The sequence below is a fragment of the Carcharhinus amblyrhynchos genome, chromosome 25 (genome assembly GCF_965287045.1).
Source record: "Carcharhinus amblyrhynchos chromosome 25, sCarAmb.v2.hapA, whole genome shotgun sequence".
Lineage (NCBI taxonomy): Eukaryota > Metazoa > Chordata > Chondrichthyes > Carcharhiniformes > Carcharhinidae > Carcharhinus > Carcharhinus amblyrhynchos.
Genome location: NC_137348.1, coordinates 9580817 through 9599230, shown reverse-complemented (window position 1 = coordinate 9599230; position 18414 = coordinate 9580817). Strand labels below are relative to the sequence as shown.

The following is an 18414-nucleotide window of genomic DNA, read 5'->3' as shown; positions in this document are numbered from 1 at the left end:
CAGCTGGATGGGAGATGACAGCAATGTGCTGCCAGAATCAGTTTCCTTTTCCTCTCTGATGTAGCTCTCTCCTCGCCGTGTGTTCCCTGCTGGCAGCCGCTATGGCGACCAGCGTTACTCATTAAAAATCCCACTGGCCTGCTGACTGAATCTAATTAGAAAGAGTCACTGCTTCTATCAGAGAACAGACCGTTAACCGTATTTAACAGTGAAAGGATTAACATTGCAAAGGGGGTCCCAGATCTGCGTTGGACATTTCCCAGGCAGTCTGGCCACAATGCTGGAATGACTTAGGGACCGATCTGGGAAAAGTGAGTGAGCTCCAAATTTATGGCAGTGTTGTTATTTCCTGACAATAACATCCCAGCCATTGCTCCTTCATAGAATCCCTACTGTACAGAAGGAGGCCATTCGGCCCATCTGAGACTGTACCAAACACATCCCACCCAGGCCTTATTCCCGTAACCCCACACATTTACCCTGCCAATCCCCCTGACACTAAGGGGCAATTTAGTGTTGCCATTCAACCTAACTTTGGAGTGTGGGACAAAACTGGAGCACCCGGAGGAAACTCACATAGACACAGGGACAATGTGCAAACTCACACAGACACTGACCCAAGCCAGGAATCAAACCTGGGTCCCTGGCGCTGTGAGGCAGCAGTGCTAACCACTGTGCCACCGTGTTGTCCTGTTAGTCACGGTGTTGTGGCTTTTTAAAATTAATTTGTGGGACATGGGCATTGCTGGCTAGGCCAGCATTTATTGCCCATCTCTAGTTGTCCATGAAGATTTAGATTTATTTAATAGTGTCACAAGTAGGCTTACATTAACACTGCAATGAAGTTACTGTGAAAATCTCCTAGTCGCCACACTCCGCTGGTTGTTCAGGTACTCTGAGAGAGAATTTAGCCAGTGCACCTAACCAGCACATCTGTTGGACTGTGAGAGGAAACTGGAGCACCTGGAGGAACCCCACACAGACACAGGGAGAATGCGCAGACTTGCATAGACAGTGACCCAAGCTGAGAATTGAACCCGGGTCCTGGCACCGTGAGTCAGCAATGCCAACCACTGTACCACCCAGAGAAGATGGTGGTGAGCTGCCTTCTGAAATACTGCAGTCCACATTGACCCACAATGCTGTTAGGGAGGGACTCCCAGGATTTTGACCCAGTGACTGTGGAGGAATGGCCAATACATTTCCAAGTCAGAATGGTAAATGGCTTAGAGGGGAACCTGCAGGTGGCGGCGTTCCCAGATATCGGCTGCTACAAGAGGGCAACATTTCCCATTCTACATTAATTTTGGGAATTCCCTATGATCATTCTCCCAGGCTGCTCCAGCACTGCTCTGAGATTAATCTTTCCATCCTGGAAACTGGAAGGGGGGTGGGTTGGTACCCCTATCATCCAGGGCAGATACCCCACTGTGTTCTTTACTATCTGTAAGTAAATGTTAACACTGTGTTGGTGTAGGGGGCGTTGGTTTAGAATTTAGCCATCTCCCTTTTAGGTATCAGTGTTAACTTTTATAAGAAGCCCCCTTCTCTCTATCTGAATTGATAGGTTACAATTTACAATTTCTTTCCCTCTGCGCACTGAAATGAGGGATCTGTTTCTAAAGAATTGTTTTATGATCTCATTATTGCAGTATGTAAGCTCACCCAGGGCCCCTCTGACTTCTGGGATGACCAAGAACAGAGGAGACAATTAGATCCAACTTTTCATAAATTATAACTTTCATCTTATAGAATTCCTACAGTACAGAAGGAGACCCTTTGGCTCATCGAGTCTGCACTGATCACAGTCCCATCCAGGCCCTATACCCTCAACCCCATGTATTTACCCTTCTAATCTTGTTGACACTAAGGGGCAATTTAGCATGGCCAATCCACTTAACCCACACATCTTTAGGACTGTGGGAGGAAACCGGAGCACCTGAAGGAAACCTGCACCGACATGGGGAGAAGGTGCAGACTCCGCACAGACAGAGGTTCACCCAAGCCAGGAAGTGAACTCGAGTTCCTGGTATTGTAAGGCAGCAGTGCAGAACCACTATGCCACCATGCCGCCCCCACTCTGCCACCCCCGCACTGTTGTTTTATTTTCCCTGCTTTGATCCGATTTGATTTATTATTGTCACATATATTAACATACAGTGAAAAATATTGTTTCTTGCGTGCTATACAGACAAAGCATACCATTCATAGAGAAGGAAAGGAGAGAGTGCAGAATGTAGTGTTACAGTCATAACTAGGGTGTAGAGAAAGATTAACTTAATATGAGGTAAGTCCATTCAAAAATCTGATAGCAGCAGGGAAGAAGCTGTTCTTGAGTCGGCTGGTACGTGTTCTCAGACTTTTGTACTTTTTTCTTGATGGAAGAAGGTGGAAGAGAGAAGGTCTGGGGTGCATGAGGTTCTTTGTTATGTTGGCTGCTTTTCTGAGGCAGCGGGAAGTGTAGACAGAGTCAATGGATGGGAGATTGGTTTGCACGATGGATTGGGCAGCAGGGAAGAAGCTGTTCTTGAGTCGGTTGGTACGTGACCTCAGACTTTTGTATCTTTTTCTTGATGGAAGAAGGTGGAAGAGAGAATGTCCAGGGTGCGTGGGGTCCTTGATTATGCTGGCTGAGGTTGGTTTGTGTGATGGATTGGGCTACATTCCTTTTGTAGTTTCTGTGCGCTGAAATGAGGAATCTGTTTATAAAGGATTGTTCTATGATATCATTAACGCAGCATGTAATCTCACCCGGGGACCCCCCTGACATCTCACATCAGGAGAAGTGAGGAGACAATGAGCTCCAGCTCGCTCTGTTGTTTTATTGTAGCGAGTCAGTTTGAGTGTGACCTGGTCCCCCTGCCTTTGTATATACAGTGGTACTTGTCGAGGTTCGTCCCGAGCAGCTCGGTGACGCAGGACTCTGTGCTCTACAGGCTGTTTCCAGGGACGCGCACCGAGACAAATATCAACTGCTGCTGGAGGGTTATCAACTCGGTGAAGGACGCACTTTGGTCCGCCCGAAACTTACTGATCTCCCAGCTGAAAGAGCTGTCCTCGACCGAGTGTTGCAGACTGGCACGTTCCAAGGTCCAGGACTATGTGCTGAGGGACGGGCTGAAGCTTGGAGCAGCCGCCGCAAAGGCACAGCGGGGAAGGGCCACACTCGGAGGCAGACCGAGGGCCCGGGGATACCCTCGACCTGCGCCACTGCGTGCCAGTCTGAGCCATAACGGCGCACAGTAATTGTTGAGGCACGTACGTAGCTTTAAGCGTTGAACTGAAATAACTGCAGTTTGTACGGAGCTGTGAAAGTGTTTTATTCTGCACCGTTTGCAATTCACAGACGTGTAGACTTGCACTGTTTTAATTGAGAACAGTCCATTCCGGCTGTGTTCAGGAATCCGCACCATTGTTGGGAGGCTGCCCGCAGCATCGCTTGAACAATAAACGGTGAGATCATGGCCTGCCCCGAGAGGGCGGGATCTCGCTGGCTGCCACATCCCATTTATAGCTCGGTCACAGCTCATCACCGCCTTCAGAGAGCGAGGAGGCAGGCGAGGGCGCAAGGTCCCTCCCCGAGAGGCGGCCAACCCCCCCCCCCCCCCCACCCACCACACACTGTGTGTGTGTTTTTTTTTGTGTGCCAGTGAAGTGTGGCCGGTGGAGCGAAGGAGGATGATTCCCGGGGCGCCTTTCTGAGGGACAGGGGGAAGAAGCCAGCCTTTCACATGGTGCGCCTGATGTGGCCAGAGTTGCAGAATGACTGTGCAGCCGGCGGACAGAAGATGTTTGACGGGTCCAGGCGGGCGAGGCAGATCTGGGATGGCGTGAGGCTGGAGGTGACCGGCGACGCCAGCTCGGTGGTCCTCCACAGCTTCACCCACCTGGACCCCGACCTCCCCCTCACTGAGGTAGGGCTGTTGTGAGACAACTCTGTCGGGCGGTATGGACGTGGGCAGGGGAGCAGGGGCACTCGCTAACCAGCCCTCCCGTTGCTATGGAACTATGACTAATTCCTGCAGTGTTTATGTGATGGCATGCCAGGCATAGTAAAGAGCCTGTTACTGCCGTACGCTCGGATCCTTGACTCTGTTTACTGGCATCCAAAGGTGCGATCAGGTCTCAGCCGGGAAAGTGGGGGGGCGGTGGGGGGGGAGTGAGGGGATTATTACCCAGATTAACGGGGGAGTGGGGGGGCACCGATCCCACGATACCCGCCCAGGTAAACATCGCTCCGACCACGATGATCAGTGTGGCTTGCAGAGTATCAGATTGGCAGAGGAGTGAACTATTAAACAGATAAGAGCAACATACTGCGGATGCTGGAGTCTGAAACAAAAACAGAAAATGCTGGAACGTCTCAGCAGGTCCAAAGGGTCAGACTCTCAACCTTGGCTCTGTTTCTCTCGCCACAGGTGCTTTCAGACCCGCTGAGATTTTCCAGCCTTTTCTGCCTTTTGTGGCGATTTTAAACAGGATCGGATAAATTAAAGTTTATTTATTAAGTCCCAAGTAAGGCTCACCTTAACATTGCAATGGAGTTATTGTGAAAATTCCCTAGTCGCCACACTCCGGCGCCTGTTCGGGTCACTGCACCCTAACCAGCACGTTAGGAAGGAAACCAGCACCCAGAGGAAACCCGCGCAGACACGGGGAGAATGTGCAGACTCCACACAGACAGTCACCCAAGCCAGGAATCAAATCCTTGGTGCTATGAGGCAGCAGTGCTAACCACTGCGCCACCGTGCCGTCAATTCAATGTAGATACATGAATGTTACATGTTGTTGTACTGTTGCTGGGGGAGGTGGAGGGGTGACACCGTGATTGTCACTGCTGCCTCACAGCGCCAAGGACCCAGGTTTGACTCCTGGCTTGGGTCACTGTCTGTGTGGAGTCTGCACGTTCTACCTGTGTCTGCGTGGGTTTCCTCCGGGTGCTCCGGTTTCCTCCCGCAGTCCAAAGATGTGTGGGTTAGATCGATTGGCCGTGCTAAATTGCTCTTAAGTGTTAGGGGAATTAGCAGGGTAAATATGGCAAAAGGGCCAGGGGTGGGATTGTTGTCAGTGCAGGCTTGATGGGCTGAATGGCCTCTTTCTGCACTGTTGGAATTGCCTCACATCACAGAACAGTTACTTTGGGAGTGCAGGGAATGTTAACAGTAAGAGGAGCTTTCCCTTCTCTGTGTAATTAAATGAGGAATCTGTTTATAGAGAATTGTTTTATGATATCGTCGTACCCTGTAAGCTCACCCGGGGCCCCTCTGACATCTCGGATGATGGGGGCAGTGAGGAGACAATGAAATCCGACTTGTTCAATCTCGGGCTCTGCTGTCTCGGACTCAGAGAGCTGAACCTGAGAGTTTGATTAAAACAGGCAGCACTGAGCTGGCTGGGTGGACCATACCTTGCTTTATAACTGAGCTCCAAGATCAAACTGTCCTTGGGTGTCCGCAATGTGCAGGCTGACCACACCTTTCTAACAACCAGCAAGACCTACACACCCCCCCACTGTGATTCTCCACCCTTGCATTTGGGGCAGCATGGTGGAACAGTGGTTAGCACTGCTGCCTTACAGCGCCAGGGACACAGGTTCAATTCCTGGCTTCGGTCACTGCCTGTGTGGAGTTTGCATGTTCTTCCCATGTCTGCGTGGGTTTTTTCTGAGATCTCCAGTTTCCTTCCACAGTCCAAAAGATGTGTGGGTTTGGTGGATTGGCCATACTAAATTGCCCCTTAGTGTCCAAAAATGTGTGTGTTTGGTGGATTGGCCATACTAAATTGCTCCTTAGAGTCCAAAGATGTGCAGGTTAGGTAGATTGGCCATGTTAAATTGCCCCTTAGAGTCCAGTGGTGTGAGGTTAGGTGGATTGGCCGTGTTAAATTGCCCTTTAGTGTCAGGGGATTAGCAGGGTAAAAACCTGGGATTATGAGGATAGGGCCTGAGTGGGATAGTGGTTGGTACAGGCTCGATGGGCTGAATAGCCTCCTTCCGCACTGTAGCAATTCTATGAAACTTTGTGAAGAAAAATGCTTAAAAACCATAAACTTCTACTCCTGCAACACAATTTGTGTGGAATGATTTTATTGGTAAACGTTGGAGAGAGGGTGCACCATGGAATCTTGTGTGTAATTTTAGTTCTGTCAGTGATCCTCAAAGCTTTCACAGAGACAGTCTCTCTTTGTTGCCTCAGCTCAGGTCAATTTGATAACCATAAGTTTGATTTGATTTATTATTGTCACATGTATTAGCATACAGTGAAAAGTATTGTTTCTTGTGAGGTATAGAAACAAAGCATTCCATTCATAGAGAAGGAAAGAAGAGAGTGCAGAATGTAGTGTTACAGTCATAGCTGGGGTGTAGAGAAAGATCAACTTAATATAGGGTACGTTCATTCAAAAGTCAGATAGCAGCAGGGAAGAAGCTGTTCTTGAGTCGGTTGGTATGTGAGTTCAGACTTTTGAATCTTTTTCCCAATGGAAGAAGGTGCAAGAGAGAATGTTCAGGGTATGTGGGGTCCTTAATTATGCTGGCTGCTTTGCTGAGGCAGTGGGAAGTGTGGATCGAGTCAATGGATGGGTTTGTGTGATGGACTGAGCTACATTCATGACCTTTTGTAGTTCCTTGCGGCCTTGGGCAGAGCAGGAGCCATACCAAGTTGTGCTACAACCGGAAAGAATGCTTTCTATGGTGCATCTGTAAACATTGGTGAGAGTTGTAGTTGACTTGCCAAATTTCCTTAGTCTTCTGAGAAAGTAGAGCTTTCTTAGCTATAGTGTTGGCACGGTGGAACCAGGATAGGTTGTTGGTGATCTGGACACCTAAAAACTTGAAGCTGTCCACCATTTCTACTTTGTTCCCATTGATGTAGACAGCGCTTAGTGTCTGAGGCTGTAACATGTATGTAACAGGTAACATGTATGTGGCGTGCCTTTTGTCACATCCCTCCTGCTTAATGTCTGCATCTCTCCCTGTGGAAACAGCAAGGGCTATTTCATCAGATAAACCAACGCTGTTTCGATGGCCTCTGTGCACTGTGCCTCACTATCTCTGTAACCTCTTTCACTCTGCCTCAGCTGTCTCTGAGAACTCTGCACCCATCCAATTTGGGCCCCTTGTGCGTCCCCACTTTCCATCACTCCACCACTGGGAATGTGCCTTAGGCACTAAGCTCTGAAATCCCCTTCCTAAACTTCTCCACCTCTCTCTCATTCCAAGACGCTGCTTAAAACCTGCTCAGGTAAAGCCTTCGACACCTGTGCCAGTTATTTTTGATCCGATTAGATTCCTGCTGAGTGCCTTGGAGTGTTTGACATAGTTATGTAATTGCAAATCCTTGTTGATTTTGTTGCTAAATGTGGAGGGGAATAATTGGACAGCCTCGTGGCACAGTGGTTAGCACTGCTGCTTCGCAGCGCCAGGGACCCGAGTTCAATTCCCGGCTTGGGTCACTGTCTGTATAGAGTTTGCACATTCTCCCCGTGTCTGCGTGGGTTTCCGCCGAGTGCTCCGGTTTCCTCCCACAGTCCAAAGATGTGTGGGTTTGGTGGATTGGCCGTGCTAAATTGACCCTTAGTATCAGGGGGATTAGCTAGGGTAAATACATGGGGATAGGATCGGGGAGGGATTGTAATCGGTGCAGCCTTGATGGGCCAATTGGCCTCCTTCTGCACTGTAGGGATTCTATGAATCTGTTGAATCCACTTATAGTAAGTACCCTCTCAGACACCATGGTCAGGATTTTACAGCCTCGCTCAAGTGAGATCAGAAATTCCCGCCCGAGGTCAACGGACATTTCCGATTTCTATCCCATTGTCCGCTCCGATTCCATGGTGGAATCTTTGACGCTTGTTCAGTATATGGCGGCTGTAATGACTACATTCAGGTTAATGAGGTTTGCTTACTAGGGTATGAACTACCTGATGAATCCTAACTGATGGTTAAATCCGGGAGCCTCATGCCCCCTATTTAAAGCAGGCGTGTCAGACTCCCAGCCTGCATTCAGCAGGGAGCCACTGGAGAGCTGGCTGTGTAAAGATGTACGGTGTAAATAAGGCATCTTGGTGACTGGACTTTCGCCTCCGTGGAGTTATTGGAGCGGCCAACATTTTACACTGTTCTGGCTCCACAAGCTTCCACTCCCCCTCACTTTTGGCACTGGGCTTTACCCTCCTGCTTACAGGTGTAGTTGACAGGGGCGCGGGAATAGTTACCCACCCGGGAACATTCCCCGTCGATCCTGTTTCTGTTTTTTTATAAACAAAGCACCACTGTCTTTGGAGGAAGAATGATTGGCAGGTCTTTGGCAAGCAGCCTGTCTGCTGAAGTCAAGGCCAATTTTGAAAACATTGCTCCTTCCCAGAATGCGGGCGTCCCTGGCAAGGGCCCCGGGTGTTTGATGCCTACCCTTGGAAGGTGGCAGCGAAGGTGGGCCGCCCTCTGGACTTGGCCCCTCCCTAGTTCACCTCAGGGTTAACCTCATTCTTGTGGGATGGGAGGGGCACAAAGATGCCCATCATTGTACCATCTGCGTGCCATCGCATCAAGTCCCAGATGATAGGGTGCTCCCATTGGATATCCTCATGCCCCGCACTTCAAGAAAAATTGAAACGCAGTTGACTTTTTCCTGTTCACCAATCCCCCCTCCCTCCCACTTAACCATGTCCACTCCCCCTTGTCCACTGGCACCAGCTGCCCATCAGTACTGTACCCCAATATGTGATCTGAGACATCCTGGCATCACCTAGCTATTTGGCCATGTAGGACATCACAGTGGAGTTTGTTCTTGTCCTCACTGCTTATCTACACAAGTCACCTATACATCACCATATGGTAACCAGTAGCCAGGTAACCTTGGCTGATCTTCCTTTGAGGGTAGGGGGAGGGTGGGTAGGGCAAGATTTCCATCCCTTCAGTGCCCATTGTATTTCCCTGCCCCTCTGAATGTACCTCTGCCCTTCTCCCAAGCAGTGCCCTGCCATGGCGGAACGGTGGCACAGTGGTTAGCACTGCTGCCTCAGAATGCCAGGGACCCGGGTTCGATTCCGGCCTTGGGTGACTATCAGTGTGGAGTTTGCACGCTTTCCCATTCTCTCCAGGCACTCCAGTTTCCTCCCACAGTCCAAAAATGTGCAGGTTAGATGGATTGGCCATGCTAAATTGTCCCTTAGAGTCCAAAGATGTGCAGGTTTGGTGGATTGGCCATGGTAAATGGGTAGGGTTATGGAGATAGAGAGGGGGAGGATGGAGACACACTCTGTCAGAGGGTGGGTGCAGACTTGATGGGCCGAATGGCTTCTTTCTGCACTGTCGGGATGCAATGATCTTTCAATCCCACCTGAAAATCTTAGTGTCTGAGCCGTAGGACAGCACCTCTGACACTGCAGCACTGCCTCAGCGCTGCCCTTGACATTTTCATGCTGAAGTCCTGGAGTGGGATTGAAGGTGGGGGAAATTTCACTGCCTGCTTTTATTCACAGCCTCGGCAGCTGAAATGTACAGAAATGTAACTGCTGTCCAGATGTTTTATTGTGCGCGGGTTCTCTTTCTCGCTTTGCTCAAGGACACTCATGTTAAAAATAAAATGACTGAAAAGGAAGCGGCAATACTGGGAAACTAGCTCGAGAAACCTTCGACAAAACCAGTATTGACAGCACAGAAGAAAGGTTTTCTCCTTTTAAACTATCTTCCTGGTGTTGTTATAGGAGAGAATTCTCTTCAAAAATTGCCTGCTGTTTGAATTAGCCTGCGTTATCTGCACTACCGCTCAGTATCATAGAATCCCTACAGTGCAGAAGGAGGCCGTTCAGCCCATCGAGTCTGCAACGACCACTATCCCACCCAGGCCCTATCCCCATAACCCCATGCATTTACCCTAGCTAGCCCCCTGACACTAAGGGGCAATTTAGCACGGCCAATCCACCTAATCTTTGGGACTGTGGGAGGAAACTGGAGGGAACCCACGCAGACACGGGGAGAACGTGCAAACTCGGCACAGATAGTGACCCAAGCCAGGAATCGAACCCAGGTCCCTGGTGTTGTGAGGCAGCAGTGCTAACTGCTGTGCCATCCGTATTCGTCCAAGGGATAAATATTGTCCAGGACTTTCCTGTTTTTCCTCAAAGTACTTCCATGGAGAGAGAGCAGATGGAGCCTCAGGGTTCAATATTTCACAGTAAGAAGTTTCACAACACCAGTTTAAAGTCCAACCTTACAGCGTTTACCCCAATCCAATGCCGGCATCTCCACATCTTCAATATTTCATCCAGAAGACAGCACTTTTGGCAAACCGGCACTCCCACAGTACTGCACTGGAGTGTCAGCCTGTGTTTAAGTGTATCTATTTTGCCACAGCAGAAACTTCAGGGAAGGAGGTGGAATAATTTAAGAACCAATTGAATACTGTAATGAGAAGCGAATGAACTTCCAGTTTAGCAATCTAATCATCCTTTGATCTCCAGCCTTGCTTGGAGAACTGTCAAGGATTGTGGGGCTCTCTGTCTCACGTTCCCTCACCGTTACTTTGTAAAGGAAGGGAACTTAACCAAACGCAGCTACTGAAAAGAAAACAGATTGGTTTGGAGTTTGAGTATCAAGTTACCTTGCTGTGGCCACCATATTGTGGACATGATGTGGAGATGTCGGCGTTGGACTGGAGTAAACACACTAAGAAGTCTCACAACACCAGGTTAAAGTCCAACAGGGTTATTTGATAGCAAACGCCACTAGCTTTTGGAAGAAGGGGCAGAGCCTGGAAAGCTAGTGGGGTTTGCTACCAAATAAACCTGTTGGACTTTAACCTGGTGTTGTGAGACTTCTTACTGTGGCCACCATATTGAACAGAAATACATCTGAACAGACCCCAATGATAACATATGCTCGATTCCTATCTGTAACCGTACGTCTGGTTTGAGAGACAGCACACACGACAGGAGATTACACTATGGGGCTTCCTAAAGGATCCCTCACCTTCGCATGGATAAACTCAGCAGGTCTGGCGGCATCGGTGGAGAGAGAAACAGAGTTAGTGTGGCACAGTGGTTAGCACTGCTGCCTCACAGTGCCAGGGATCCGGATTTGATTCCCAGCTTGTCTGTGTGGAGTCTGCACGTTCTCCCCATGTCGGTGTGGGTTTCCTCCGGGTGCTCCAGTTTCCTCCCACAATCCAAAAGATGTGCTGGTTGGGGTGCATTGGTTATGCTAAATTCTCCCTCAGTGTACCCGAACAGGCAGCGGAGTGTGGCAACTAGGGGATTTTCACAATAAATTCATTGCAGCGTTAGTGTAAACCTACTTATGACACTAATAAATAAACTTTCATGGGAAAAGTGAGGATTTGAGAAGAACTGATTTAACTGCCAACAGTAAGTATATTTTTGTTTTACTTCAGTTCCAAATGTTAGGCAATGACTCCTTAAAGTTTGCCTCTCTCTCTGCTGGTGTTTTTTTTTGTTTGTGTGGCCAGTGAGGTTATTCATGCTGCTGTGTACACAGTTTAAAATTTAATTTCCGATGGGCAGCGAGATCTGAGGGTAACTGAGGACTTTCCAGTCAATGCGTTTCCTCCTCACCGTTTGAAGTCCTGATTCAGAGGCTGTGTCTAAAGTCGGGAAATCAACAGCAATTATATATCCAGGCTGCATTGGAAGCCAATTCCCCAATGTCCCCTCCTCCACCTCCCTTCACCTCCTGCCACCAAACCCTCCATAATTAAAGGGAGCCTTTGAATATTTTTAAAAAGTCTCATAGCTCCAGGTTAAAGTCCAACAGGTTTATTTGGAATCGCGAGCTTTCGGAGCACTGCTCCTTCACTCACCTGATGAAGGGTCAGCACTCCAAAAGCTCGTGATTCCAAATAAACCTGTTGGACTTTAACCTGGTGCTGTGAGACTTCTTATTGTGCCCACCCCAGTCCAACGCCGGCATCTCCACCTGATGAATACTTTGAAGGCAGAAGTGGATAGATTCTTAGCAAGTTGCGGGGGGGGATAAAAGGTTATTGGGGTCGGCAGGAATGTGGGGTTGAGGTTATAATCAGATCAGGCATGGTCTTATTGAATGGGGGAGCAGGGCTCGAGGAGCCGACTGGCCTTCTCCCACTCTTTGTTCATAGGGATGTAACGTTCAAATCAACTCAACGATTGGGCGGCTCACAGGGACCTGACTGCCCCCTGAGACCAGGGCCAGGATTTTCTGGTTGTTTACCCCAGCGGGACTTTCTGGTCCTGTCGATAGCGCCCCTCCGCTGTGGGTTTTCCAGCCGGCTCGGGATGGATTCCGTGGGAAATCCCAGCAGAAGGTCCTGCCGCTGCTGAGCTGCATTCCACCGGCTACGTCCTGTCGCAGTGTAACGCTGCCTCCAAAACGCAGCCACCCTGTCTACGCGGGGTCGCCCGTTTAGGCCAGTGTTTGGGGGGTGAGTCTCGGCGGGCGTGTGGGGTGACTGGCGCAGCCCGCAACCCGTCCCACTGCTGCAAGGAAATGGGAGCGAGCTTTGGCAAAGTCATTTTCATCAGAGCCCAGGGACTCTTAACCACCTCGTGGGCAGTAAAATTGGTTTAGACTGCTGTTTACCAACCATGACAAGACCTCTTTAAAACGATACTTACAGAACTCTCTGAACAATTAAATGTGTTTGTTTTTGTGTATCTGAGTGCGTGTGTGTGCATGTGTATGTGCCTGCGTTTATGTATGTATGAGTATGTGTGTGTTTATGTATGTGGGTTTGTGAATGTGCGTGTGTCTGTGTGCATGTGTGTCAGTGTGTGTGTCTCGGTGTATGTCTCTCTGTGTGTCCCTGTATATGTCTCTGTGTATGTGTGTGTGGGTCTGTGCCAAACGAACCTTGACTCTCCCAGCCAAAGAGGAGTTGCTCTCTCTTCCTGCCTCTTTAATCAGCAAAGCGTTGTCAGCAAGCCAGATTCAGCCTGCAGTTAACAAACACCCTGTTGCTGTTCTGCTGGAAAGGAATTCACTGGAATAGCACAGGCAGAATGGGCTGGAACAAATGAGCTGTTTTATTTGAAAGCAGAGCGCTGCAGATTCACTGCTGTGCTGGCTTAGTATCTCAGTAAATAACTGATTCACAATGCAGAGCTGGGGGTGGGGGAATAGCGAGATGAATACCACTCTTGTCAGCAATGGTTCCGCCCTTGCTGTCTCCTGAGTGTGTCAGGAACTGGCTGCAGCCTGTTTCAATGTTAAAGGAGCTCTTAAAGGGACAGTGTCAGCTATCTGGAGAGGAGAGGCGCATAATGGAGAGAGTAGAGGCACCAAGAGGACATTGTGAAATCGGGGTGGAGATTAGCTTTGATGTTCTTCCTTCGCACGCACGCGCATATACCCGCACGCATGCACACACGCGCACACACACACACACACACAAAACATATGTACATCACACACACACAGATGCGTGCACACACCACATGCACACAACACACATGTGACACATGCACATGACACATGTACAAGACACATGCACAAGGATGCACATGGCACACATCACAGATGTACACCATGCACACAGCACACACATACATACAAATGCCACACATGCACAAGAACGTACACACGACACACACAAATGACACATGAACACAACACACACACACACAGACATACACGTGCACACAGACGCATGTACGGGCCCACCCTCCAGCTCCACAGGTGGAGAGAGGTAAGACAGAAAGACAGAGGGGTTTGTGTTCATGGAAACGAAGGGTGGGATTTTACAGCCTCGCTCGGGCGAGCCTGGAAATTCCTGCCCGAGGTCAGTGGAGATTTCCATTGCTGGACCCTCGCCTGCTCTGATTCTGGGTGGGTGAGGCGGTAGAGTTTTGGCCGTAGAACCAGGAGCAGGCCATTCGGCCCTTCAAGTCTGCTTCGCCATTCATTTTGATCATGGCTGATCGTCGAATTCAGTTTGCTGCTCCCCTCCCTTCCCTCCCCTCGTCCCTTGATCCTTTTAGTGCTAATCGTTAAGGGGGACAAAAAAAGAGGGATCTGTCCTTCCTTCACATTAATAAACAAGCTGGCTGTGTTATGAGAAAGCTCCTTTCTTTCTCGGTACATTGGAGCCTGTTCCAGAGTGACTGTCATTCATTGTATTGTCAATTCATCGAATGTCATTGACAGCGGCCGTACCCTCTGCTATAGAGAGAGGGGGAAAGCTGCAGGGCACTTCCATTTCTTTCTGTGTCCCTGCCTCGGTCTATCTGTCAGGCCCGTGCTGAACAAGATGACAATACACGATTGAGTGAATGTGGCTTGTGAAAGTCAGCCCTGATAGACACGGTATTGTCAACAGTAACTGTGAATGGCGACAGTCGTGTGATCGGGACTGGGCTCTTTGAACAGCGAGCAGGGATTATTGCTGGGCATCAAACCAGGCATTAATAGTGCAATTGTAAATACGAATTTGTGACCTGATTGTAATTGAGAAGAGTCTAATTTTCTCTCATATAAAAGTGCATGCTGGAATCTGAAACAGAAAATGCTGGAAAATCTCAGCAGCTCCAACAGCATCTGTAAGGAGAGAGAATAGAGCCAACGTTTTGAGTCTGGGTGACCCTTCATCAAAAAAGTTTATTAATTAGTGTTTATTAATTAGAGAGAGGCAAACTTTAAGGACTCATTGCCAAACATTTGGAGCTGCAGCAAAGTATAGAACATTCTTATTTTTCTTGCAGTTAAATCCTCACTTTTCTCAGTAGAGTTTATTTATAAGTGTCACAAGTAGTCTTACATTAACACTGCAATGAAGCTACTGTGAAAATCCCCTAGTTGCCACACTCTGGCACTTGTTTGGCTACATTGAGGGAGAATTTAGCATGGCCAATGTGCCTAATCTGCAGTCTTTCGGACTGTGGGAGGAAACCAGAGCTTCTGGAGGAAATTCACGCAGACACAGGGTCCAATAAGTGATGACCCTTCGTCATCACTTATTGGACACTTTTAGCAAAGTTCGGATGGAATGGTGGCACAGTGGTTAGCGCTGCATTCTCACAGCGCCAGGGACCCGGGTTTGATTCCTGGCTTGGGTTACTGACTGTGTGGAGTTTGCACATTCTCCCTGTGTCTGCGTGGATTTTTTTTTAGCATAGCCAATACACCTAACCTGCACATCCTTGGACCGTGGGAAGAAACCGGAGCATCCGGAGGAAACCCACGGAGAGACGAGCAAACTCCACACAGACAGTGACCCAAGTCTAGAGTCACTCACCTGATGAAGGAGCAGCGCTCCGAAAGCTCGTGATTCCAAATAAACCTGTTGGATTTTAACCTAGTTTTGTGAGACTTCTTACTGTGCTTACCCCAATCCAATACCAGCATCTCAACATCAATCTCTGAAGATTGACAACTTTATTGGCATGGATCTAATGTTCCATCTTCTACAGAGAAGGGTGAAATAATCACCCAGAATTGTTGCTCCCTACTGCTCCTACTGAGGAACTCAATCCCAGGGCCTTGTTTTGTTATTTCCAACTCTGGTTAGTACAGAAGGGTCCATGGTTAAACCCTCTGTGCTGTCCCAGCTACCTGATCCTAACTGGGGCATGTGGTAGTACAGGAAACTACAAATTATCTCAGCTTCTTTGGACAGTGGAAGGGAAATGCTGACCCTCGGATACTTGCTGCTCTGATCCCTTCACCGGCAATGTTTCCTGTCTACGCTCACACACAATGAATGAGCCTTTGGTAAAAGCAGCAAGGGACCTGTGGACCGCAGACTGCCATTGAAGAGTATGGGGAAGTCTTCACATCTTCATAGGGGTGACCCAATCGAGGTGTACAAGATTAAGAGGGACACGGACAGAGTGGATAAGGAGCAGCTGTTCCTCTCAGTTGAAGGGTCAGTCATGAGGGGACACAAGTTCAAAGTGAGGGGCAGGAGGTTAAGGAGGGGATGTGAGGAAAAACCTTTTTACCCAGAGGGTGGTGAGGGTCTGGAATGGGCTGCCTGGGAGGGTGGTGGAGGTGGGATGCCTCACATCCTTTAAAAAAGCACCTGGATGAGCACATCATAACATTCAGGGCTATGGGCCAAGTGCTGGCAGATGGGATTAGGTGGGCAGGTAGGTGTTTCTCATGTGTCAGTGCAGACTCGATGGGCCGAAGGGCCTCTTCTGCACTGTATGATTCTATGATACATACCAGTCAATCTATAGAATTAAACTGGAAAGCATTGTTTTACATTGACAGGAAATCAATGCTTAATTTTCTGTTGGAAAGGTCGATATGGAGAGTAAATATTTATTGTAGCCATGATGTCTCATCTGGCAAGGTCTCAAGGGACTGAGAAGAGAGGCAGTGAAAATATTGCAGAGGTCCTTTCATGAAAGATCTGACCTCAAAGGAAAGAAAACAAATTTATTTTATCATTAGCTGAGGATGTTGGATTGGATCTGTCACGTGTGTGTGTGTGTGTGTGTGTGTGTGTGTGTGTGTGTGTGTGTGTGTGTGCGCGCGTGCGTGTGTGTACATGTGTGTGAGTGTGTTTATGTGCATATATCTGTGTGTATCTTAGAGGTTTACATCATGGAAACAGGCCCTTCGGCCCAACTTGTCCATGCCGCCTTTTTTTGTTAACGACTAAGCTAGTCCCAATTGCCCCTGTTTGGCCCATATCCCTCTTTACACATCTTACTCATGTGACTGTCTAAACGCTTTTTAAAAGGCAAAATTGTATCTCAGGCAGCTTGTTCCAGACACTCACCACCCTCTGTGTGAAAAAATTGCCCCCTGGACCCTTTTGTATCCCTCCCCTCTCACCTTAAACCGAGGCCTTCTAGTTTTAGACTCCCCTACCTTTGGGAAAAGATATTGACTATCTAGCTGACTTATGCATGTGTGACTGTGTGACCATGTTTGTGTGAATATGTGAGACTCTGTGTGTGTGTGCATGTGTGTATGTGTGTGTGTTTGAGTACGTGAGACTGTGTGTTTGTCTGTGTGTGTGTGTATGTGAGACTGTGTTTGTCTGTGTGTGTGTGTATGTGAGACTGTGTGTGTGTGTATGTGAGACTGTGTTTGTCTGTGTGTGTGTGTATGTGAGACTGTGTTTGTCTGTGTGTGTGTGTATGTGAGACTGTGTTTGTCTGTGTGTGTGTGTATGTGAGACTGTGTTTGTCTGTGTGTGTGTGTATGTGAGACTGTGTTTGTCTGTGTGTGTGTGACTGTGTTTGTCTGTGTGTGTGTGACTGTGTTTGTCTGTGTGTGTGTGACTGTGTTTGTCTGTGTGTGTGTGTATGTGAGACTGTGTTTGTGTGTGTGTGTGTGTGTATGTGAGACTGTGTTTGTCTGTGTGTGTGAGTGCAAGTGAATGTGTGTTTGTGTGTGTGTGTGAGTGCGAGTGAATGTGTGTTTGTCTGTGTGTGTGAGTGCGAGTGAATGTGTGTTTGTCTGTGTGTGTGTGAGTGCGAGTGAATGTGTACGTGTGTACACGTGTATGATTGTGTTTTTGTACGTGCATTTGCGCACATATGTCTCTGTGTGCGTGCGTGTGTGTGTGTTTGATGAATGCTGGATGACTGAACGAATGGAAATTGTAACCGTAGTAATCATTCCATAAACTAAAGCCAGAAAAAAATCCAATAAATATCATCATTGCATAATGTGCCTTTCTAGAAATGTTCTGGTTCACCAAGCGGCGAGACAACAAATATACAGCGCCTCGTCAGTCCCCCTTAGCATCTCCTCAAAGCCTTTAAAATGGAGTCACTCTGATATCTGAAACCACAGCTGGCAGCTTGTGCACAGCAAGATCCCACGGATTAACTAAAAAGCCACCCAAGTTCAATACATCCCTTCTTGGTTGAGGGGATAATGTTTGTCACGGGACCGGAAAAATCTCTGCTCTTTTTTTGAACGGGGCAATGAGAGTCTTTTCAAGGAAGCCAGTGAGTCAGGTTAACATCAGATTAACATCAGATCTGAAGAAGCTGGGGACCTGTGACAGTGTGGCACTCCCTCAGCACTGCACTGAAAGCCAGCTGAAGATTTGTACTCAAGTTACAGTGCGGGTTGCAGTCTTCTTGAACTGGGGGAAAGTGCGAGTTGGAGCAGGAAGTGCCACAGCCAATTTATGCACAGCAACTCCCAACACAGGAATGAGGACAAGATCAGGGTGACGCGGTAGCACAGTGGATTAGCACTGCTGCCTCAGAGTGCCAGGGACCCAGGTTCGATTCTGGCCTTGGGTCAGTGTCTGTGTGGAGTGTGCACATTCTCCCTGTGTCTGCGTGGGTTTCCTCCGGGTGCTCCAGCTTCCTCCCACAGTCCAAAGATGTGCAGGTTTGGTGGATTAGCCATGCTACATTGCCAATAGTGTCTCAATATGTGTAGTTTAGTGGGGTTAGCAGGGTAAATACACGGGGTTACGGGGATAGGGCCTGGGGGGGATTGTTCTCAGT

At 48.5% G+C, this 18414-nt stretch overlaps 1 protein-coding gene across 3 annotated transcripts in view; it reads left to right on the top strand.

The window, feature by feature from the left end:
- The window catches only part of LOC145358428 (ral guanine nucleotide dissociation stimulator-like), a 160531-nt gene that overhangs the window by 107835 nt on the left and 34282 nt on the right, over positions 1-18414 (top strand). For 2 of the 3 annotated variants that reach the window (XM_080212499.1, XM_080212497.1), the window contains exon 1: positions 3648-3914. The exons of the other annotated variant lie outside the window; for it this stretch is intronic. In XM_080212499.1, coding sequence (XP_080068625.1) covers positions 3732-3914 — 183 coding nt within the window. In that variant the 5' untranslated portion in view covers positions 3648-3731. Of the gene's footprint in view, positions 1-3647; positions 3915-18414 lie in introns of those variants that run through there. 3 annotated transcript variants of the gene reach the window in all.